The sequence below is a fragment of the Salvelinus alpinus genome, chromosome 18, assembly GCF_045679555.1.
Source record: "Salvelinus alpinus chromosome 18, SLU_Salpinus.1, whole genome shotgun sequence".
NCBI classification, from domain to species: Eukaryota; Metazoa; Chordata; class Actinopteri; order Salmoniformes; family Salmonidae; genus Salvelinus; species Salvelinus alpinus.
Genome location: NC_092103.1, coordinates 34510506 through 34536155, shown reverse-complemented (window position 1 = coordinate 34536155; position 25650 = coordinate 34510506). Strand labels below are relative to the sequence as shown.

Genomic DNA, 25650 nt, shown 5'->3' with positions numbered 1-25650 from the left:
TATTTGATTGGATGTTTGAAATAGACCAGCCAATGAGAAAAAAACTCTTTATTTAAAACGGAAGTAGTGTTTGGTCTGCCCAAGAGTGTTGAAATAGATTATTGACATAAACAAGATTGTATCCAACTTTATGATGACAATATTCATATCCAATAATCTTATCTAATAATAAATGCAGTTGATAGCATTAATTAAACAATTATTTCATATGATTTTGCAAATATTTCCGGTTCACAGTATCCTTTTTTACCCTGTCCTCCATCTTCTTTACGTGATTTAACCAGTACGTGTAGTTGGACAAATCCGCGTAGAAACATCAATAGCTATGCTGTCAGTTCGCGTTGCCGCGGCCCTTGTCCGCACCCTTCCCCGACGGACTGGATTTGTAAGATTTTTTGTGTTGTCTGAGTTGTGTTTTTATACTTTTTGAAAGAGTTATTGCCGCGTTCACGTGCTAGTCGGAAACTGGGAAACTCTGAATTGTCAGACTTAATAACCGGATGTAGTTATACACATGCCGCGTTTAACGAATCAGCAAGGGTTAGTGCTATCTGGGATCCTACCCTAACCTTAATCGTAAACCATACCATTTTAAAATGGTAACTTCAATGGGGTATGGACGTCCCAAGGATCCCAGATTGCATGGACAAATTAACAAATCGGACATTTCCGAGTTTCCTAGTTCCGACTAACAAGTGAACACGTCATCTATGTGTTTGAATATTGGGAAATTACGAGTCCGTGCATGCAGACGACCATCTTGGACTGTTTACACAAGCTATCTCCACCTAACGTTAAATAAATATAATTTTAAAAGTCTATACCGGTAGTGGTATTTGTAGTTTTGACACATTGATATAGCCGTGTGATCAATCAACCAGTCAAGTGACTGTATGGATGTCTCATAGGGCGGCGCACAATTGTCCCAGCGTCGTCCGGGATTGGCCGTAATTGTAAATAAGAATTTGTTCTTAACTGACTTGCCTAATTAAATAAATGGTACACACGTCATTCAGTATGATGAGGGAGGGGAGGTGGGGTTAGTAAACTGGGAAAAATATTTTTGAACAGTCACCCAACTCGGAATTTCAAGTCGGAATCTCGGGCAACTTTCTAGAGCTTCGGCCTTAAGATCACTGATGTCATATTTTTACCCTTTTCCGGAGTTCCCAGTTTTCTTGAAAGCACCCAAAATTTTTACCTCCGATGACCAGATCAAAATGACAGTAGTTCACCCAACGGCGTTACACTATAGTCAATGTTGTAATGTTATGTATCTTGTCAGCCAAGTTGCACAACTTTTATTTGTTTGTTATACATGCTCAGTGCATTTTGTTGATCGTTTGCCAATTAATGATGCCTATCAACATGGCAGCTCATCCACTGACAGTTGACAGTGAGAAGAAGCAAGAGAAATAGGAGGCACAGTTTAATGGCAGGGTCATTTTAAACTTGTATGGTAAACTAGTAACACTGTATCATTACTCTATTCAAAATATGAAAACATGATGCAGATTTGAGGGTCACTATTTTGCATTTAAAGGATTTAAATTGTAACATGATCTCAACCACTGTCCTTGCAGGTTTCCAAAAATGTTTATGCTGCTGCATGTGTAGGAGCCAGGCACCTGCACAACACAAAGCCATGGATGGCCAAGAAGGGTCAGAGTTCTTGACTGATACATGTTGCCAAACTTTGTAGTAGCAAAGTCCCTTGAGAAAGTGGATTTTACTAAGACATTTTCTATGGCTTGGGGGGTAGGAACAACCGGTATTGTCTTGAGCAGCCCATGTTGCCATTCAAAACTTATTCTCGGTAGAAGTAGCATCTTTATCTTCATGGCATCTTCTCAGTTTCCTCGAAGTCTGATTACTTGTTTACCTCTCAAATGTCATGCATGTGTACTGCAGGAACAGCAGAGGTCTCGTCCATTCTGGAGGAGAAGATCCTGGGGGCTGACACTAGCGCTGACCTGGAGGAGACTGGTCGCGTGCTGTCCATCGGTGACGGTATTGCCAGAGTGTACGGTCTCAGGAACGTGCAGGCTGAGGAGATGGTGGAGTTCTCCTCCGGGCTTAAGGTGAGGCTGTCAGTGGGGTGTGATGACTTGCAAGCTGATGATGACATAACAAATCTTTGCGGGGGGGGGGGGGGGGGGGGTTATATATACTGCAGTTGTACCATTGAGCAAGTGCCATGCTCAACGGTGATGTCTGTCAACATGCGTAGTAGATTATTGAATGAAAAGTAAATCACTAAATGAAGTGGATAGCTGAGAGTTTGCCATTCTGTTTATTTCTTTCTACTATTCTCGCATAACGCTATCCAGCGACGTGTTGTTGTCTGCTGGTCTATTCCACCGAAACTCTGAACTCTTGAGTAACAGTGTTCTCTAATCTCATCCAGGGCATGTCTCTGAACTTGGAGCCCGACAATGTCGGTGTTGTGGTGTTCGGTAATGACAAGCTCATCAAGGAGGGCGATATCGTCAAGAGAACCGGAGCCATCGTGGACGTGCCCGTCGGTGAACAGCTGCTGGGTCGTGTGGTGGACGCTCTGGGAAATGCCATCGACGGCAAGGTCAGGACTTGCCCTGAGGTTTACTCGTAGTTTATGATAAGCAATAGGATTTACAGCGTTAAACTGAGCCTCAGTGTTAGGAGGTTGGCACGACCAGCAGGGTGAACCAAAGGCATTGCAGACGAGTGCAATGCATGATGATGCACTCGCATAGGATCAGCACATGTGCATGCGTATGCTTCTCACTCCTGCTATGCTGTGTGATGACTGCAGAGAAGATTAGCCTCTCGCTGCTTGCTCTTTGTTGATGTCAGCACTATACTGCTGTTTATGTTGTGCATTACTGCGTCTACTTTTGAGAATATTCTGGGCCTAGATCAGTGTTTTTCAACCTATTGTCTGCTGACATCTGGTGGTCCGCGGGGGTACTGCATGTGGTTCGAATGTTTTATTTTGTAGATAAATAAGTTGGGACTATAATGTTAAACCATTTTATATTACTTATCACAATGCAAATTGTTTAGCAAAAATCCATATGTAATAATAGGCCTTTAATCTGTTAGTTGCTGATGAAATGTATTCCAAATCTGACCGCTAAGATATTTTATGGAAAAAAGATATCTGCAACTCCGCAAATGGTGGTCCTCAAATTTTGACAGTGATTTGGTGGTCCCCAGAAAGGAAAAGGTACCGCTGGCCTAGATAACTGATAGTGATGGGTGTAAAGTAATATTTTCTTTGCTACTGCTTCTTTGTAGGGTCCCCTTGGGTCCAGCATCCGTAGGCGTGTGGGTCTTAAGGCCCCTGGCATCATCCCCCGTATTTCTGTGAGAGAGCCCATGCAGACTGGCATCAAGGCCGTGGACAGCCTGGTGCCCATTGGCCGAGGTCAGCGTGAGCTGATCATCGGTGACAGGCAGACTGGGTAAGACTATAGCCCTACCGGTGTGAATATTTTAGTGACGGGCTAGGCTCTGTATTCAATTCCTAGACCATGTGAATTTGAGTTGTAGTAGTTGCTAATGCCTGGGGAAATTGGAGGGGGAAAATTTAAGTAATGTCTGTCTTATCCACTTATGTCTTATTCCTAAACCATCAGTTCATCTTGTTATTGAGGACAATGGTCAAGTAAAGGCCTGTTAATCAGCTCCTTGTGTTTTTCATGGTAGACATGTCATATGTCGACTTATGGTCATACGTGTGTAGTGGATGCGGAAATCATCTGTAGCAAATTGGCTGGAGTACATCGGTGACCTCACACCTTCCCTAAGATCTAAAGGCAAGTGTCGCTCACAGAGTGACAGACTAGTCACTTGGTGTGTTGGCTAAGATGGTTGGCTTTGAGTTGTGTGTGTGTTGTGCAGAAGGTTGCTTGTTCGTTCCCCGCTTGGAGCAGAACAGAATGCACTGCTGTTACACATGCATGTTTTGTCATTCACTTGAGTTTTTATAAATGATACAATCTTCATTCCAGTGTCTTTCCTTCGTAGTAAAACCGCCATTGCCATCGACACCATCATCAACCAGAAGCGCTTCAACGACGGCACTGATGAGAAGAAGAAGCTGTACTGCATCTACGTCGCCATTGGTCAGAAGAGATCCACCGTGGCCCAGCTAGTGAAGAGGCTGACTGACGCCGACGCCATGAAGTACACCATCGTGGTGTCCGCCACAGCCTCCGATGCCGCTCCCCTGCAGTACCTGGCCCCTTACTCTGGCTGCTCCATGGGAGAGTTCTTCAGAGACAACGGCAAGCACGCCCTCATCATCTACGACGATTTGTCCAAGCAGGTCAGTTCAAGCGATGGGGCTCGGAGGTCGATATGTGATTAAGGTTGATCTTAAATAACTCTATTCCTCAGTTAATACACTACTTCCACCAGCCCTATGCGGCTCTGACAATGCAGTAAAACACTATGGGGTATAGGGTGGCACTTATTCTATGCTCAACCTTCATGTGACGCAAACCTTGCTTCCCACCTGTCACAGGCTGTGGCTTACCGTCAGATGTCCCTGCTGCTACGTCGTCCCCCCGGTCGTGAGGCCTACCCCGGGGATGTGTTCTACCTCCATTCTCGTTTGCTAGAGAGAGCAGCCAAGATGAACGAAAACTTCGGAGGCGGGTCCCTCACCGCCCTGCCCGTCATTGAGACCCAGGCCGGTGACGTTTCTGCCTACATTCCAACCAATGTCATCTCCATCACAGACGGACAGGTGTGCTAAAAGATGGATTTCGTAATTATAATTGTATAATTATATAATTGTAACGATCTGATTTAAATGGAGCTACCTCAAACCTATCCTCGCATTTATTCCTGATTTGCCATTTTTGGTAATGGCACTTGTCATTTTAGGATTGATTGACTGTTTCGGTGTTTACTCTATTGAAACACTGAACCCATGACTCCACTCATGCTTATTTTTTCTCTCAGATATTCTTGGAGACTGAGTTGTTCTACAAAGGTATTCGACCAGCCATCAACGTAGGTCTGTCTGTGTCACGTGTCGGCTCTGCCGCCCAGACCAAAGCCATGAAGCAGGTGGGCGACTAATTTCTTTCCCCAGTATTTGTCATTTGGCTTTAGGAACCTGCCTTAGAAACTCACAAGAAGGGGAAAGCGTCCCACTTTTGACTCCCGAGTGGCGCAGCAGTCTAAGGCACTGCATCTCAGTGCAAGAGGCGTCACTACAGTCCCTGGTTCGAATCCAGGCTGTATCATATCCGGCTGTGATTGGGAGTCCCATAGTGCGGCGCACAATTGGCCCAGCGTCGTCCAGGTTTGGCCCGGGGTAGGCCGTCATTGTAAATAAGAATTTGTTCTTTACTGACTTAAAAAAATGACTGATCCTGTTTCCTCCCTGGTAAGGTGGCTGGTACCATGAAGCTGGAGCTGGCCCAGTACCGTGAGGTGGCTGCCTTTGCACAGTTTGGTTCCGACTTGGACGCTGCCACCCAGCAGCTTCTGAACCGTGGTGTTCGCCTTACTGAGCTCCTCAAGCAGGGGCAGTACTGTGAGTATCTCCTAGGATGCGATGTTCTAGTCATGTTTGTATGATTTTAATCAACTGAAATGTTGATTAACATGTGCACGGTACCTGTTGAATAAATTGCTTGTGTAGATGAAACTGAGCTCTGTATTTCCACCTGGTCGTCCTTGGTAAAGTTTGCTCTGTTCACTGCTGTGCTTTATTTATTCCTTTGCCTATGTGACTGACTGCATTCTTTTTGACCTGCAGGCCCCATGGCCATTGAGGAGCAGGTTACAGTCATCTATGCTGGTGTGAGGGGACACTTGGACAAAATAGACCCAACCAAGATCACAAAGTTTGAGAAGGCTTTTCTTCAACATGTTCTCAGCCAGCACCAGGACCTCCTAGCACAAATTAGGTAAATCAAATCAACTACCACCACGTTTTTGCCAGCTTTAGCTTTATGTTCGGTATTGTTATTGGACTCCTTTTGTACGTTATCGTACCATGGCGTGAACATATTTTAACACCTTTTGTTTCTGCTTGCAGAGCTGATGGCAAAATCTCAGAAACCGCAGATGCCCAGCTTAAGCAGATCGTCTTGACCTTCCTGGCAAGCTTTGAGTAGTCTTATTTTTGGTCAACTATTTAGTCAATGTTGCATAGTGCGGATGTTAAACTTAAAAAACAAATCTGAAAATAAAGTGGCATTTGATATTACTGTACAGATGTCTAACAGAGAATAAAGTCTTTCTACTCCAGGACCCATGGATCTTTTTTTGACTGGCTCTCATCCTCTCTCTCTTCCAGAAGTAAATTTTGGCCATTTATCAGACTTACCGTGTCCAAAGTGACTTACAATCAGTGCATTCAACCTGGAAAGGTGATGAAGAGTAGCCTGGCTGGTGTGACCCACGTGACTACACAGAGCTGGTGTCAGCCAGACTAGATGAGGGTCACATACCAAGATAATCCAGTAAACACTTCAAATGAGCACAAATTAAGTGTTCACTTTTTACTGCAAAATGCTGGATATCTCACTGACTCACTTTTTCCCAAGTGATTTGAAGTAATGATAAAATACAGCAATTTAAGTGTATCAATTATCCTCAGAAGCCATATTTAGTTGGCCTACTCACTGAAAGGCCCTCAAAAGCATTATATATAAATAAATAAAACCTTTGGCCAGAAAAAGCACATGTTTGTTTCCCAGACATCAATGATGGATAGTCATATAAGTGTTTTTAATAAGAATCCCTGTCTAGGTTATGCTTCACAATCAAAGCATTATCAATAACTTTGAAGTCTCATCTGAATTTGGAACCACGTCACCTATGGCATAATGTCAACAGCAGCGCCGATCAGAGGGTGCGTTCGTAAATTCACTCTGGCTATCTACTCCGATTTCAGAGAACTCTCGTCTGTGTGCCAGAGCGCAGAATAATTTATATGAATTTACGAACACACTTATCGCTCGCTGGCCCTCCAGTGTGAATTTACGAACGCACCCAGAGTTAGCTGTTGGTGTTGCACTCACTGAAGAGAAACACACGAGAAGAGGAAGAAAATCAGGTTTTATTTGTTGGACATACCAAGCGGAGCACCATGGCTTCAGGTGGAGAGTAAGTTGGCGTTGCTAACTAATCTTGGTTTTAACTTTACCTAGATAGAATCCGGTAACCAATAACGTTCGCTTTGTTAGCTAGCTTTCGGTTTCTAGTACAAATAACTAGCTAGCTACTAACGCTACCTTTTAGCTAAGATCGGTATGTGTTTTATATGGATGTAGCTAGTAAAAGAGAACAGAATACATGCAAATAATACTGTTCCACCGAGTTATGGCCGCAAGATTATACCAGTGCCGGTTAGCAAGCTAACTTTAGCTAGCCATGTCAAAAATAAAAGCCAGCCATCTACCAAACTGTTAGCTAGCAGCTTAGGTAGTTAACGTTAGCTACGTAGCTAGCTAACTGACAGTGACATGAATGTGTTTGTCATGTTGTGCCAACATTTGCTAAGTGATGTATGTATCTAGCTAACGTTTGCTAATTTGACAGTGAATTTGCTATAGCTACCTACATTAGCAAACTCGTGCTAATGACTGTCCACTAGCTCTCGCAGTTTTTCTTGCTGTGTCATGTGGGGCCTGCACAGCTGAATTTGATGTAAACGTTTAGCAAAACATTAGCATTTTGTACAGTAAACACCAGTGATGCTCCCTTTTTCCCGTTCAAGAGTAAATATACATCTTATGTAGTTAGTTATATGGTACCTAATAGCTACTACTACTGTCCTCTCCTCTAGGATATTGTTGAATTTATATTTAATGTCTTGAAGGAGGCAATTGATTTAGGGGTCCTGCCTATTTCTATGACAAGGCCTAATTTCTGTAATCCACAAACCAAACAAAGATCCTATGATAGAAAATTGGAGACCAATCATATTAATGAACAATGATGGAAAACTACTTGCATCCATCTTTGCAGAAAGACTTTAAAAGGGTATTGACCAAATCATTGATGATACCCAGTCTGGTTTTATGAAGGGCAGCCATATGTAATAATATCCGACTAGTGTTGGACTTGATAGATTACATTGAGCACATTATGGAAGATGGCTTTATTTTATTTGTAGAATTTACAAGGCTTTTGATACAGTTGAACACCTATTTTTGAGAGTATTTTTTTTGGTTTTGGTCAATATTTTCAATGTGAAACTTTATAATAATAGCAACAGCTCTTACATTATCCCATGGAACCTCTGAGATTCGATATTAGACGCAGAATTAAATAAGGATGCCCAATTTCTCCTTATTTGTATTGGTCACAAGTTATGGCACTTCATATCAATAAGGATAGTTTTAGAGGTATTCAGATACAAGATAAAGAGAAAATGTTAACAATTGGTTGAGGACACCACTTTTTTTTTGTAAGATCATAATGAAGTCACGACAGCGATTGAGTGTATTAATGCCTTCTCACATGTATCTGGTTTATCTCTGAATATTAGGAAAGGTGAATTATTCGTGTTGAAAAGATGTGACTTAAACTCTATGTAATATCCATGTAAAAGATGTGATCACATATCTTGGTATTAAAGTTTGCAAAGATCAGAAAGGGCCAACTTAAATTTCTCTCCTATTGTAGAGAAAATTGTAAAAATATTTAACTCCTGGTTATTAAGTGATCTTTATCTGGATGTGTACTTTCGTCAAAATCTGAAGGTCTGTCCAGATTAGTTTATACCTCCCTTAACTTGGATGTTCGTCTGTCAGTAACTAAAATGGTTGATCCTAAATTCTTTAACTTCATATGGAGGAATTAACCTTATTATTTGAGAAAAGCTGTAATATGTAGTACCCAAAGTGAGGGAGGGTTGAATGCTCAGGATTTTAAAACCTCAAATATAATCTTTAAGATCAAATGCATACAAAACAATTTAAGAAATAAGGATTGCATTTGGAATATAATCCCTAATTTAATATTCCAACAGATTGGTGGTCTAGAATTTTTACTCAAATGCAACTTTGATGTGGCTAAGATCCCTATTAAGCTTGCTAACTTTAATAAACAAGTACTTCTAACTTGGAACCTTATGTACAAACAACTTTTCCCCACATAGTAGATATACAAGCTGTGATAATATAGACATACAAAAACAAGTCTTTGTTTTTCCAGAACTAGTTTGACAACAGCATTATCTGGGTTAAACAGTTATCAAATAATGATGGACAACCATATGATTATCCAGAATTCATGAGAACACACAATGTTACATTCACTACTGAGGAGTTTCAAATAGTTAAAAAGGTGCTATTCTTCTTTCAGGAGAATATAACAATACTCAAAGTGCAACTGCTGAGGATTTTGTAGCATCAATTCAGCTAGAAGGAATTTACATTTTACACACACACACACACACACACACACACACACACACAGTGCATTCGGAAACTACTTCACTTTTCCCACATTGTTACATTACAGCCTTATTCTAAAATGGATTGAATTGTTTTCTCCCTCAATCTACACACAATACCCCATTATAACAAAGCAAAAACAGGTTTTTAGAAATGTTTGTAAATGTATTGAAAATAAAAAAACATTTACATAAGTATTCAGACCCTTTACTCAGTACTTTGTTGAAGCACCTTTGGCAGCGATTACTGCCTCGAGTCTTGTTGGGTATGACGCTACAAGATTGGCACACCTGTATTTGGGGAGTTTCTCCCATTCTCTGCAGATCCTCTCAAGCTCTGTCAGGTTGGATGGGGAGCATCGCTGCACAGCTATTTTCAGGTCTCTCCAGAGATGTTAGATCGGGTTCAAGTCCAGGCTCTGGCTGGACCACTCAAGGACATTCAGAGACTTGTCCCGAAGCCACTCCTGAGTTGTCTAGGCTGTGTGCTTAGGGTCGTTGTCCTGTTGGAAGGCGAACCTTCACCCCAGTCTGAGGTCCTGAGTGCTCAGGTGCAAGTATTCATCAAGGATCTCTTTGTACTTTGCTCTGTTCATCTTTCCCTCGATCCTGCCTAGTCTCCCAGTCCCTGCCGCTGAAAAACATCCCCACAGGATGATGCTGCCACAACCATTCTTCACTGTAGGGTTGGTGCCAGGTTTCCTCCAGACGTGAAGCTTGGCATTCAGGCCAAATAGTTAAATATTGGTTTCATCAGACGAGAGAATCTTGTTTCTCATGGTCAGAGTCCTTTAGGTGCTTTTTGTCAAAATCCAAGCGGGCTCTCATGTGCCTTTTACTGAGGAGTGTCTTCCCATCTGGCCACTCTACCATAAAGGCTTGATCGTTGTGTTCCTGGAAGGTTCTCCCATCCCCACAGAGGAACTCTGGAGCTCTGTCAGAGTGACCATCGAGTTCCTGACCAAGGCCCTTCTCCCCCCGATTACTCAGTTTGGCCTGGCGGCCAGCTCTAGGAAGAGTCTTGGTGGTTCCAAACTTCTTCCATTTAAGAATGATGGAGGCCACTGTGTTCTTGGTGACCTTCAATGCTGCAGAAATTGTTTGGTACCCTTCCCCAGATCTGTGCCTCAACACAATCCTGTCTCGGAGCGCTACGGACAATTCCTTCAACCTTACGGCTTGGTTTTTGCTCTGACCTGCATTGTCAACTGTGGAACCTTTTATACGGACAGGTATGCCTTTTAAAATCATGTCCAGTCAATTGAATTGACCACAGGTGGACTCCAATCAAGTTGTAGAAACATCTCAAGGATGATCAATGGAAACAGGATGTACGCGAGTTCAATTTCGAGTCTCATAGCAAAGGGTTTGAAAACTTAATTAAATAAGGTATGTTTTATTTTTAATACATTTCCAAAAATGTCCAAACCTGTTTTTGCTTTGTGATTATGGGGTATTGTGTGTAGATGAGGAAAAACATGTTTTTAACATAACAAAATGTCAAAGGGTCTGAATACTTTCCGAATGCACTGTGTAATGAAATCTCTGTCAAGATGTTACTATTCCCTCTGCTGGAATATACTGGAATGTAGCCCTAGGACAAGTGAACTGGAACAAAGTCTTGTTGTCTGGGAAATATTGTATATCTAATAAGGTGAAAGTATCATACAAACTCATTCATAGAATCTACCCCGTTAAGACCTTTTATTGTACACAGATTAAAAATGGCTATTGATAACAAATGTGCATTTTATAGTTGTCCCAGAGACTCTTGACCATTTATTTTGGGACTGTTCTTATTTCAGAAGATTGTAGTGAGTTAGAAGATTTTCTTTTAAAATAAACTACTATTAATGTAAATTTGAAATACTTTTATTTTGATCCAAATGATATGGACCCCGATTTGAACTTTCATTGTTAATGTTTATTTTTCATGGAAGATTCTTTATCCATAAAATGAAGTGGGCGGAGAACAAACCCGTCTTCACATTGTTTAAGATACAATTGAAACATTAGTTTGAAATGATCAGTAAGTTTAAAATCAAAAAAGCAATACATACCATAATATTTTTTGACAAATTGAAAATGTATCTCCACATTTAATACCCCTGTGTCTGTTTGTTTACCGTTTGTATATTTCTGTTTTTCTATTTGTTTTATTGTTCATAAAAGGAATAATACTCTACTTTCCTGTTAACTCTGCTAACTAGCTAACAGTGTGGCAGATTACATTTCAAAACCCATCAAAATAGAATGGCTGCCCATTCTAGTAGTTAGTTTCACTACTGTATAATTAGAAACTGAAAGCAACTGGCCAATAGTTATTCTAAGTTTCTATCTCTAGTCAGTAGGCACACTTTACTTTTCACCCAAAGAGACTACAGTTGATTTGATATAATAAGCTCATTACATCACACTAAGGATTAAAAGGAAACCCTTTTATCGCTTAGCAAAACTTTCCAACAGTCAACTAGCTTGTCAATATGTACTCCCAGGTTTAATGATCAAGTATGTTACATCTTGCCAGCTGATATATTTAGCATCTCTTTGATTTTCCCTCAGATCGAAAAATGATGATCTATCCACAGCGATTTTAAAGCAAAAGACCAGGCCTAACCGGTTGGTTGTGGATGAATCTCTCAATGAGGACAACAGTGTGGTCTCGCTGTCTCAGGTGAGTCATTAGTGGGGTGAATGAATGGGGCTGGGACATTTTAGTGAACCCCCAGTCTGCACTGAGTGATACATATTTATTTCACCGGTAACTCACTTGTTCCAGTTGTGCGGGCTGTGTTAGACTGTTACATCTTCACTGTGGGAGGTTCTATGTTAAATCAATAGGATTTAGTGTCTGACTGATTCTTCTGTCCTGCCCTAGGCCAAGATGGACGAGTTGCAGTTGTTCAGGGGAGACACAGTGCTGATGAAAGGAAAGAAGAGACGGGAGACGGTCTGCATCGTGCTCTCTGATGACACCTGCTCCGACGAGAAGGTCCGCATGAACAGAGTGGTCCGCAACAACCTAAGAGTCCGCCTGGGAGATGTTATCAGGTGAGATGGAACTGGATAACTTTGGCATCAATGCAGCATCATGTGTAAAACCAGACCTCTGCTCCTCCTTCAATGTACAGTAAAGCCCTGACATAATTAATTATTTTGGTGGTCCCACAGTATTCAGCCATGCCCAGACGTGAAGTACGGGAAGCGGATCCACGTTCTGCCCATTGATGACACTGTGGAGGGGATCACAGGGAACCTGTTTGAGGTCTACCTCAAGCCCTACTTCCTGGAGGCCTACAGGCCCATCAGGAAAGGTAACAGTGATCCAAACTCGGTCCTGTGGCCCCCCCCTGCATGTTTAGTTTTTTGTCCTAGCACCACACAGCTAATTTAAATAATCAAAGATTGATGATCAGTTGGTTATTTTAATCAGCTATGTAGTGCTAGGGCAAAAACCAAAACATACAACCAGGATGGGCCCAGGACCGAGTTTGGGAAACTGTGATCCGAAGGACAACCTGCTAAGGCAGTGACCATATGGGATAAAACGTTTTGAAACTGAGGAGGTACTTCTTCCACTTGAACATGTACTGTACTCCAGAATATGTTCAGGGTCATGTTCATTAAGGCATGATTTCTTAATGGAAAACAAGTATTTTTTTAATTTGATAAGTACAGATGGTCCCTCCCTGTTTCACTTCGATTCAGAGTTTTCTTCCGATTTGTGTGTACTGAACAACCCTTGTTTGCTGGCACAGCCAGTGTGTCTCACAATATGATTATGAAAAACGCCAAGGCCAGAGGATTAAGCATGTGGGTCAATGCTTAATCTCTGTTTGTAGGGGACATCTTCCTGGTGAGGGGAGGAATGCGAGCTGTGGAGTTCAAGGTAGTGGAGACGGACCCCAACCCCTACTGCATCGTGGCCCCAGACACAGTCATCCACTGTGAGGGGGAGCCTATCAAACGAGAGGTACGGCTATATTCAGTACCAGTACTGCTGCAGTTTTCTATATCTTCAGTTGGATCTTGTGCATGAGAGCAAGTTAACATCAAAGCTGGAGTTTTCAGAAATGGGATTTTTCTTGATTATTCAGGAATTCGATTTTTTCCTGATCGTAGAAAACTATTTCTTACATTTGTATGCCATCTGTAGCCTTTTGCCCTAGTTTCTTATGCTTTACTAACCACATCTATTTCTGTGTTTAGGATGAAGAGGAGTCTCTGAATGAGGTTGGCTATGATGACATTGGTGGTGTGAGGAAGCAGCTGGCCCAGATTAAGGAGATGGTGGAGCTGCCCCTGAGACACCCAGCACTGTTCAAGGCCATCGGTGTCAAGGTGAGCTAAATACACCTCTCATCCTTCACGTCAAACCTTGTGTACAATTATTAGATAAATGCCTAAAACTAGTTTCTTGTTTTAACCATACATTTTGATTTGGTTTGTTTATGCAGGTGAATGAATTGCTGTTGAATTACATTTTCATGTAAAACATTTTTTATCACTTCTAATTTTCATTCAGCCTCCAAGGGGAATCCTGCTGTACGGGCCCCCTGGAACAGGAAAGACTCTGATCGCCCGTGCTGTGGCAAATGAGACTGGAGCCTTCTTTTTCCTTATAAATGGTGAGAGACTGAAGGACAAAAGCTTTTGCAATTTTTCATCAGCATTTCGTTAAATTCCATTTAAATTCAGTCAATGCATGAAGTGGATTGAAATTCCATTAAAAATACTTACATGTTTTTAGTTGGAATCTCAATGCAACTGACTGAATTTTTAATTGATTGACCCTAAATCTGTTGTTCATTGATGGTCAGAATTACACATTCAGTGTGTTTGTTGTCAGGATGTTTCCTAATAGTTGAACTTGTGCCTGCTAAATGTTTCAGGGCCTGAGATCATGAGTAAACTGGCCGGAGAGTCTGAGAGTAACCTGAGGAAGGCCTTCGAGGAGGCTGAGAAGAATGCCCCTGCCATCATCTTCATTGATGAACTGGACGCCATTGCACCAAAAAGAGAAAAGGTAGGTCTTCTGATACAGTTTCCTTCTCATCCAATAGACCAATGTTCTTCAATCCTGTCCCAAGTCATGTTCGTTAGGGAGAAAGTTTTGAAACTGAGTGAAACGGGAAGGTACTACCTGAACTCAAGTTTTGCTACAATGTGTCCTACTGAACACAACCCTGGAGGCCCACAGGGTGTGCAGGCTTTTTTTCAAGCCCAGCGCAAACACTTTTTTTGAGTTGAATCAGGTGTGGTAGCACAGGGCTAGAACAAAAGCCTGCACGCCCAGTTGAACATTTGTGATACTTATGCTAAAATGTTTATTCTCCTGAGCCATTTACTGTGTTCGTATTCTTATCTTTTATTATTTCTAAAAGTTGCATTGTCGAGAAGGAACCTGCAAGTAGTAGTGGAGAGGCGCATGTGCGTACCGATAGGATGCATGGGGTGTGAGTAGCTCAGTTTTGTACCGATAAAACTGGTTATATGTAGAAGCCAGACAACAAAGTTTTTAAATCAAGCCTCTAAAAATCAATATATCCCCAAGCAACTGGGACAGAGTGAGAGGTCAGTTATGTACAACAGCAACCCAATCAGTTGGTCAAGCGAACGCGACGACACTAATTAAACAAGCCATGGCTTCCCCCAGAGGAAAAGACAAGGAGCAACTTGGAGATGCAAACGATGGTAATGAACAGCTAAAGGATATCCAGGAAAACATAGCTAAAATGCTCTCAATGTCCATCAAAACAAACAAACTGCTACAAGCTGTTAAAAAAGTAGTCTATTGTGTCATACATGCACATACAAGGTGTGTGCATGAATGAACAAGACCACAAAATTAGCCTTCTGGAAACAAAGTTGCAAACTTTAGATTAATTGTATCAGCAAGAAATCAGAATGAGACGAAACAGGAGAATATTGTCCTGCCGGAAGACGAGGAAAAGGGAGACGTTTCCAGCTACGTGGTCAAATTGATAAAAGGAACTTGACGTGAATATATCACCAGAGGATCTGGAACGATAGCATAGGATGGCGTGAAACAGAAATACCCTCGCTAAATACCCTCGCATGGTAATCGTCAAGCTGTGGAACTATCAGACCAAAGTCAACATGCTGACTGCACAGGGGTGAAAGGAGATCAAAATCCATGGCTAGTCCATTCGATTCATCCAGGACCTGTCTGCTAGGCTGAGAAAAAACCCGCAAGGATTACATTCCCATCAATCACTGGAAGAGAACGCAAAGGAAGGAATTCACAAGCACTGATGAAGCCCTAAACAAGCTACAAGAAACCTTTCCTGTTGAAGGAGAGCCACCTGCCCTGAGGAGAGGAAGGATCGGGAAAAAGTGATAAGCACACTAGGCTACATACAATAACCTGATCTTGGGCGTCACATACAATATTCTTTCCCCCTCCCCCAATACCATATTATACTTTCCCCAAGTAACAGTTCTTCTCCAGGAAGTAACGATAGAAGTAGCTGATGCCAATGGGTTACATGGACACTGAAAAGAAAATACAAAAAAGGAAATATAGCATGTATGTCAATAACTATTCTGTGGGTGGGTGGATGGATGTTTGCCTGTGCATATAAATGGGAGTGTGAAGGAGGGTGGATATGTGTAGGGGGGGGGGGGAATGGGTATGGATGCATAAGGGTATATGTTGTATGTGAATGAAGGAGAATGGATGAGTAAGTCCATGTATGGGTGTAAATGTGTCAGAAGAAGGGAGGGTGGAGAGTAGAGGTCGACCGATTAATTAGGGCCGATTTCAAGTTTTCATAACAATCGGTAATCGGTATTTTTGGATACCGATTTGCCGATTTTAAAAAAGGAACTGCGGGTTAACTGCCTTGTTTAGGGGCAGAACGACAGATTTTTACCTTGTCAGCTCGGGGATTCGTTTTTGCAACCTTCCGGTTACTAGTCCAACGCTCTAACCACCTGCCTTACATTGCACTCCACGAGGAGCCTGCGTGGCAGGCTGACTACCTGTTACGCGAGGGCAGCAAGAAGCCAAGGTAAGTTGCTAGCTAACATTAAACTTATCTTATAAAAAACAATCATAACATAATCACTAGTTAACCACACATGGTTGATGATATAACTAGTTTATCTAGCGTGTCCTGTGTTGCATATAATCGATCCGGTGCCTGTTCATTTCTCATCGAATCACAGCCTACTTCGACAAACGGGTGATGATTTAACAAGCGCATTTGCGAAAAAAGCAATGTCGTTGCACCAATGTACCTAACCATAAACATCAATGCCTTTTATTTAAAATCAATACACAAGTATATATTTTTAAACCTGCATATTTAGTTAATATTGCCTGCTAACATGCACGACAGCGTGTTCCAGTTCCCACCAATATCCAGCAACTTCGCACAGCCATTGAAGAGGAGTGGGACAACATTCCACAGGTCACAATCAAAAGCCTGATCAACTCTATGCGAAGGAGATGTGTCACGCTGCATGAAGCAAATGGCGGTCACACCAGATACTGACTGGTTTTCTGATCCATGCCCCTACCTGTTTGAGGTATCTGTGACCAACAGATGCATATCTATATTACCAGTCATGTGAAATCCATAGATTAGGGCCTAATGAATTTCAATTGACTGATTTCCTTTACATGAACTGTAACTTAGTAAAATCTTTGAAATTATTGCATGTTGCGTTTATTTTTTGTTCAGTAATAATCAAACTCCCAGCAACTATTTTAACAGGTAACCTAAATCATGTATTCAGCTAGTTAGACATGGCAATAAAATACAATTTTAAAAAAGGGATTCAAGGAACCTCCAAAGAGGCTGAAAAACAATCTCTACAGTACACCTGGAGATTATTATTCCCAACTACAAAAGACAAAAAAAATAACAAAAGCTCAAGAATAGCTTTTTCCAGAAATGCACTCAACATTATACTGGGAGCTAAAATCGATAATATAGTGATATCGGATCCTTCTCCTGTATCATGCTTTTACACCAACAGAAAATACACAGACAGAAAATACACTTAGTGACAGAATATGGAGAATGAACAGCGCATCTTCACCCTACATTTTATTATATATGTAAACAAAAAATGAAGACCTTTACAAATGTGGACAAAGAAAAGCAGACCCCCAACATAATTTGGGATGTTTTTAAGGCGTACATTATCAATCTCCTAATCTCATACTCTGCAAAAGTCAAATCTTGAGTGAGAAATGTAAATCAAAGAAATACATCTTTGAAAAAGCCCATTTAAAAAAAAAAAAAAGATTTACATGGTAAAGAAGGAAATACAATTTCTGAATTTTAAGCAGGAATTTACTCCTTGAAGAGAGCCAAAAACTACAGGTTAAACTCAAAGCATACTATTTAATGGCAAACAAACCTGGTAAACACCTCGCAAAATGAATACGCCAAACCAGTTAGTTTCAAAAGGATAAGGATACAAACGCTTTAAATCAGAAACAATGCTATTAATAATTTTAAAAGCTTTATTAAAATAACCGTTGGTCTGATCCTATAGCCGCCTTAGACTCAACAACCTTCACGCAACTATCAGCAGAAAATTACTAAAAATGGAAATCACCCAACAATAAATATATTAGACAATTAAAACATTCATGGAGAAAAGCACCAGGGATGGATGGCTTTCCCATAACATTTTATTTGATATTCTGGGACAAAGTAGTGCCCCTATTTATTCAAATGACAACACGCATCATTAAATTCAGTGCTTCTGAGTTCCATGTATCAAACTGTTATATTAAAACCAGGAAAATCTGTAAAATAACAAAATTCTTAAACAACGGTATGGCAGAAGTATTACCAGACTTGACACACAATCAAACAGGGTTAGTTAAAAATAGACCCTTACAAACAAATACAAAAACATGTTTTAGTATAATACAATGTGCTAAGAAACAAAATGGCGATTCATCAATAATGACTATTGATGCCGAAAAGGCTTTTGACCGTCTTGAATGGCCTTTTCTATTAACTTTTTGAAGCATTCAACCTGAATAATATTAAACTCAATGCCTCCTTGTTAAAAATATTCTCAGAATATTTTAAGTTCTCAGGATATAAAATTTACGTGGAGAAAAAAAACAGAAAAGGCAATAGGAAAAATAACTGATGGACACAAAAAATATTAAATGTAGGATGCTTAAGTGACAACACATTCTAATATTGAGACTCTTTGCTACGAGACTCGAAATTGAACTCTGGTGCATCCTGTTTCCATTGGTCATCCTTGATGTTTCTACAACTGGATTGGAATCCACCTGTGGTAAATTCAATTGATTGGACATTTGGAACGGTGCACACCTGTCTAAATAAGGTCCCACAGTTGACAGTGTATGTCAGAGCAAAAACCAAGCCATGAGATCGAAGAGTTGTCCGTATCGCTCCAAGACAGGATTGTGTCGAGGCACAGATCTGGGGAAGGGTAGCAAAAAATGTCTACAGCATTGAAGGTCCCCAAGAACACAGTGGCCTCCATAATTCTTACATGGAAGAAGTTTGGAACCACCAAGACTTCCAAGAGCTGGCCGCTTGGCGAAACTTAGCAATCGGGGGAGAAGGGCCTTGGTCAGGAACTCGATGGCCACTCTGACAGAGCTCCAGAGTTCCTCTGTGGGGATGGGAGAACCTTCCAGAAAGACAACCATCGGGTCTTTATGGAGGATGACCAGATGGGAAGACACTCCTCGGTAAAAGGTACATGAGAGCCCGCTTGGAGTTTGCCAAAAAGCACCTAAAGGACTCTGACCATGAGAAACAAGATTCTCTCGTCTGATGAAACCAAGATTGAACTATTTGGCCTGAATGCCAAGCGTCACGTCTGGAGGAAACCTGGCACCATCCCTACGGTGAAGAATGGTTGTGGCAGCATCATCCTGTGGGGATGTTTTTCAGCGGCAGGGATTGGGAGACTAGTCAAGATCGAGGCAAAGATGAACAGAGCAAAGTACAGAGATCCTGATGAAAACCTGCTCCAGGGTGCTCAAGTCCTCAGACTGGGACGAAGGTTCACCTTCCAACAGGACAACGACCCTAAGCACACAGCCAAGACAACGCAGAAGTCTGAATGTCCTTGAGTGGCCCAACCAGAGCCCGGACTTGAACATCTCTGAAGAGACCTGAAAATAGCTGTGCAACGAAGCTCCCCAGCCAACCTGACAGAGCTTGAGAGGATCTGCAGAGAAGAATGGGAGAAACTCCCCCAAATACAGGTGTGCCAAGCTTGTAGCGTCATACCCAAGAAGACTTTAGGTTGTAATCACTGCCAAAGGTACTTCAACAAAGGACTGAGTAAATGGTCTGAATACTTAGGTAAATGTGATCAGTTTACTTCATTTTTTAGTAAAACATTTAAATGAACCTGTTTTTGCTTTGTCATTATGGGGTATTGTGTGTCGATTGAGGGGGAAAACTGTTTAATCTATTTTGGAATAAGGCTGTTACGTAACAAAGGGGTCTGAATACTTTCTGAATGCACTGGTTGTTTGTAACATCGAATTGTAATACATATAGAATCGCAGTATATATTGTATCGGCACCTAAGTATCGTGATATTGTATCATAAGGTCCCTATCAATTCCCAGCCCTACCTGCAAGTAAGTATTTTGTTGGACGGTGTACATCATGTGTGTCCTGTACATATGACTAATACAACTTAACTTGGGTCTCTAGGACCAGGGTTGAATGACACTACAGTATATTCTCTATAAGATGAAACTCTTATACTCTCTACCATAAACTTGACCTCCTTGGGGTCAACAGAAAAAGTAATTAACCCTCTATTTTGTCCTGTGTAGACACACGGTGAGGTGGAGAGGCGCATCGTGTCCCAACTCCTCACACTCATGGACGGCCTTAAGCAGCGTGCTCATGTCATCGTCATGGCAGCCACCAACAGACCCAACAGCATTGACGCCGCCCTCAGGCGATTTGGTAAGATCCTTCAGTGCACTTGTAGACCTAGAATGTAACAGTTTCACTTCTTAAATCAAGTTCTTAGTTTTACCAGAGGTCTCTTGTATTTGACTAATATCTTCATCCTTTTTTTAAATTCTTTGTCATTACTGCTTGTGAATCAGCAGGGTTGGTGGTAACAGAAATACAATGGAATTGAATCTATTTATATGCTGGTTAGTGAGGCTGACCTTAACTGTGTGATGTTTCTCAGGGCGTTTTGACAGGGAGGTGGACATTGGCATTCCTGACGCAACAGGCAGACTGGAGATCCTCCAGATCCATACCAAGAACATGAAACTGTCCGACGACGTCGACCTCGAGCAGGTGTGTGTATAACACCGCTGTAATTTACAGAGTGAGGTTGTCAATTAAACATTTTGTGTATGTAAGGTAGAATGAAAAGTTGTGAGTGGGTTTAAGTGAAGTCCCTGCCATGTTGATACTGTATGTGTGACCATGTCTGTCTGTGTCCTCCAGGTTGCCAATCAGACTCACGGCCACGTGGGTGCTGACCTGGCTGCTCTGTGCTCTGAAGCCGCTCTGCAGGCCATCAGGAAGAAGATGGATCTCATTGACCTTGAGGACGAGACCATCGACGCAGAGGTCATGAACTCCCTTGCCGTCACCATGGACGACTTCAGAGTAATGAACTGGATTATTTTCTCCAACACACACAGCACTCAAAGTAGCTTCTACTGCACTGAGAACTTTATTCACCCTTCTGTTTTTCATCACTATGCAAATCTGCAGCATCCAGTATTTGTCTTTTTGCTAATGGTCTGAGGACAGCAGTACCTATTGAGCATTAGAACCAGTCGTAGCAGAGAATCGTTAAGCCAGCTGGACTAACCAGTTGTATGTGGGTTGTGTTTCAGTGGGCTCTGAGCCAGAGCAACCCATCTGCCCTGAGAGAGACTGTGGTGGAGGTGCCCAACATCAGCTGGGAGGACATCGGTGGTCTGGAAGATGTCAAGAGGGAACTCCAGGAGCTCGTACAGGTAGGCCATGTTCTAGTCGTGGGGTATGTTACTGATGAGATGCAGATTTATATACCATGAAAGCTAATGTAATTTGTTGATTTTGTATCATTCATTGAAAGAGTGAGGAGTCTGAATGATGAATCCCTTCACAGGTGTTATCATTCTACATTTTCTACAATGGTCCTCTGCAGCGTACGATTAGACCGCTTATTTAGAACGTCCAGTTTTGATGACGCAACAGTCAGCATTTGAGCTAGCCACACTTTTTTCCCCTCACAGAAACATTTGGCACAAACAGTCCTTAAAAAGTTATGTCCTGAACGTGACCAGTTTATTGTAATTTTCAGACATTCACAGAAGTAGCGATAGCATACACAATCATCCAAACCGGAAAATGTAGCCTACATTAGTCCTAGCGCTAACTGAGGAAGGATTGGCGTATTTAGATAACTCTCGGCTGTCAAACCACAATATGAATTAGCTAATAGCAATTACTATAAATAATTCATCACGTGAGCTCACAATTGATCTAAATAATTGAGTAAATCACTTTCTAGAAATCGTAAGTAATCAGACCATGGGTAGTTTGTGCGCTCCGCCATGTTTGTTTTTTCGTGTCAACCAAAGATACGAGGAGTTTGGTCTGTTTGCAAGTATGCATGTTGACGAGGGTGTGTCGTCTACGATAATTCACTTCCCTTCATTCACTTCCGGGAAGTTTAACCTTCACCTCATAACATCTTTTGTCTGACAGACGTTTACGTGACACCCAGAATGCATTGTATGATGTCAACAAACATGGCGCCACACATAGCTGGCAAATAGCTTAGCATTAGCTCATTATAATCAGTAGAACATTCAAAAAAGTATTTTACACACATCATAGGTGTCCATTACAATCTATGCAATAATTGAAAACATGTGAATAAAACTGTAAATACATTATGCTCCATACATACCTACTGTATGCTACAGTAGAAACGACAACACGATATACAAGAAATAAGGCACTAACTTTGATAGGAACGCACACATGTCCAAAGTTATTATTTGTAAGGAAAACATCAAGCAAGGCAATGCAAGCACCAAACAGAATTTTCCAATTTGTGCAAAAATAGCCTATAGACAATTAGCAGGCAGCTAATTATCACATTGTGGAACAGTGAGTGCATTCTGACATCACGTGCATAAAATAACTCCTGCTGAGGCGACCGTTAGAGATATTTGGAACTCTCATGTGAAAAGCTTAATTAATGGTTTGTCTAACCTTCACGATCTTCTTTTCTTCTTCTCTTCAGTACCCAGTGGAGCACCCAGACAAGTTCTTGAAGTTCGGCATGACCCCATCCAAGGGCGTGTTGTTCTACGGACCCCCAGGTTGTGGTAAGACCCTGCTGGCCAAGGCCATCGCCAACGAGTGCCAGGCCAACTTCATCTCCATCAAAGGGCCCGAGTTGCTCACCATGTGGTTCGGCGAGTCTGAGGCCAATGTCCGAGAGATCTTCGACAAGGTAAGGCTAAACCGATTTATCAAGATCCCTCTAACCTCATATTTACCTGTATTTTATGTTGTATTTTTTTTTTTTAAATCAATTGTATGACATCTAATTTGTGTGTTACACATGCACAAAAGATGGTTAATAAATGTGAAATGCTTATTCTCCTTTTCCATTGCAAAACGTTTTCTGTTGTGTGCCCCAATGAACCTATATCGTACCCTCCTAAACCCTCGATCTTCCAGGCTCGCCAGGCCGCCCCCTGCGTGCTCTTCTTTGACGAGCTGGACTCCATCGCCAAGGCGCGTGGCGGCAACGCGGGTGATGGTGGCGGAGCAGCCGACCGCGTCATCAACCAGATCCTGACGGAGATGGACGGCATGTCCAGCAAGAAGAACGTCTTCATCATTGGCGCCACCAACAGGTTGGCCATCTTCACCCCTTACTCTGCTTCACTGTTAATCTGAGTTTAAAAAACATTTATAGCACTAGGCTTGCTGCTCTACGCAATATTTTATGGTTTTACTTGCAATGATGATATGTGGTAGTCTTCCCGACGTCAGTTGATTGCACTTTGTTCTTAGGTGGACAATAAGGTACTGTAAAATGAGATAGAAATGTAGGTTAAGCTAAATGACTAAACTGTGTGCCGTACTAGGCCTGATATCATCGACCCGGCCATCCTGAGGCCCGGCAGACTGGACCAGCTCATCTACATCCCCCTGCCAGATGAGAAGTCCCGCATCAACATCCTCGGAGCCAACCTCAGGAAGTCACCAATCGCCAAGGCAAGCCTCTCTATTTATATGTGTATCTGGCCATGCGCTGACTGAACTGTTTTTCCCACCTCGGTCAGCATGTTCTGATTTGAGGGGTTGGGGCTCATTAAATGTCTTCATTCCAGGCTGGGCTACATGTAATGGGTAGAAAATGGGTTTGTGGGAAAAGTTGTTGATATGGAAATTGCTGTGTGTGTGAAACATAAATGTATTTTATAATCCCATTTACTGTTTGATCTTTGTCTGGAAGTTGTTTTAATACTCCCTCTACCCCTGTATGATTAAAGGATGTGGACCTGGATTTCTTGGCCAAGATGACCAATGGTTTCTCTGGAGCTGACCTGACAGAGATCTGCCAGAGGGCCTGTAAGATGGCCATCAGGGAGTCCATCGAGAACGAGATCAGGAGGGAGAGGGAGAGGCAGACCAACCCCTCAGCCATGGTGAGTTTAGTCACTAATGAATCTGTATTTGTTCAATGACGCAGTCTAGACTATAGCTAACTTTGTGCATGTTGAAGCCTGGGTAATGTAGGATCTGGGCTTATCACCAGCAGATTTAATTTCAGGAAGACACAAAACAACATTGCTGTATTCAATATTAAATGACTGAGTAAATCAACTGGGACACTTTGATTTCTATTCATTATGGATACACAGGAAGTATTTATTTTGCAAGGGAGAAGGGATGATGCATTTAACCTTAAACTGATTTACACACATACCGAAGGAAGAGAAGGCGTGATTGTATTTTATAGATACATTCTTTAACCCCCCCTTCACCTCTTTCTATCCCTCTTGCCCCCACAGGAGGTGGAGGAGGACGACCCTGTCCCAGAGATCCGTAAGGACCACTTTGAGGAGGCCATGCGTTTCGCCCGCCGCTCCGTCAGCGACAACGACATCCGCAAATACGAGATGTTCGCCCAGACGTTACAGCAGAGCAGAGGCTTCGGAAGTTTCCGGTAAGCAAAATGCACATAATACACAGTATTATTCAACACCATCATCCACTATCTCCACTCCCATATATCCTAGATAATTTATAGTCTATAAATGTAACAGTATAACTTTAGACCGTCCCCTCGCCCCGACACGGGCGCGAACCAGGGACCCTCTGCACACATCAACAACAGTCACCCACGAAGCATCGTTACCCATCGCTCCACAAAAGCCGCGGCCCTTGCAGAGCAAGGGGAACCACTACTTCTAGGTTTCAGAGCAAGTGACGTAACCGACTGAAAGGCTGCTAGCGCGCACCACCGCTAACTAGCTAGCCATTTCACATCCGTTACATATACACCACCATTGGGAATGTTCATTCAACTTTTCTTACAAAATACGTCTATTCTATGTACAGCTAACAAGCCATGTGTTTTACACAAGGAATGTACTGGCAATACCAAGCTGGCGCCCCCTGATATGTACTGTAATGAGCTAAACAATTCCTCTCCTGTCCTCGTCTCAGGTTCCCCACTAACTCTGCGCCAGGGGCCGGGCCCAGCCAGGGCTCTGCTGGTGGCAGCGGTGGCACAGTCTTCAACGAGGACAACGACGACGACCTCTATGGTTAAACCACACCATGACCCACAGTGGACCAAAACACAACCACTCCGTGGACCAAAGTTTCCTCATATACATTCTGGCAAATCTGTACAATGCCGCACAATATACACAAATATTTCCATGACCTAAAACAAAAAAAATCCCATTATTTACAAACCTTTCTCATCCCCCTTTAATAGTTAGACAGCATGTTGCAGCTTGTCTGTGTTCTGGCATTTGCAGGACTTTTTCAAACCTTGTATGGATTTAAGGAGGGGGGGCAGAAGCCAGTGTGAGTACATCTGGCTTCATATGTGAAACTAATGAAGGATATAAAACTAGCCTGTTAGAGGGAGGGGAATTGCTTATGACTTGTAATGTATGAATATATAGGGTTTAAAACATTTAAATTGAATTGTACGAAATTAAAACAAATTAACTCGTGAATAGTGGA

General features: G+C 42.1%; 2 protein-coding genes across 2 annotated transcripts; both read left to right on the top strand.

Moving 5' to 3' along the window:
* The first annotated feature begins 233 nt into the window (after positions 1-233).
* Positions 234-6255, top strand: atp5fa1 (ATP synthase F1 subunit alpha). The gene is made up of 11 exons (XM_071351122.1): positions 234-385; positions 1584-1662; positions 1912-2081; positions 2408-2581; positions 3280-3446; positions 4012-4312; positions 4511-4735; positions 4954-5061; positions 5389-5533; positions 5759-5909; positions 6041-6255. Exons 1-11 carry the CDS (start codon positions 326-328, stop codon positions 6117-6119), a joined length of 1659 nt encoding a protein of 552 aa, XP_071207223.1. The 5' UTR covers positions 234-325; the 3' UTR covers positions 6120-6255.
* A 625-nt stretch (positions 6256-6880) lies between these two features.
* On the top strand, positions 6881-25643 carry LOC139544228 (transitional endoplasmic reticulum ATPase-like). Its single transcript, XM_071351121.1, has 18 exons — positions 6881-7113; positions 11972-12083; positions 12288-12460; positions 12581-12723; positions 13252-13382; positions 13619-13750; positions 13935-14037; positions 14302-14435; positions 20238-20373; positions 20609-20721; positions 20875-21039; positions 21273-21395; positions 22676-22888; positions 23119-23297; positions 23532-23661; positions 23940-24095; positions 24462-24616; positions 25120-25643. Exons 1-18 carry the CDS (start codon positions 7097-7099, stop codon positions 25223-25225), a joined length of 2421 nt encoding a protein of 806 aa, XP_071207222.1. The 5' UTR covers positions 6881-7096; the 3' UTR covers positions 25226-25643.
* Positions 25644-25650: the final 7 nt, after the last annotated feature.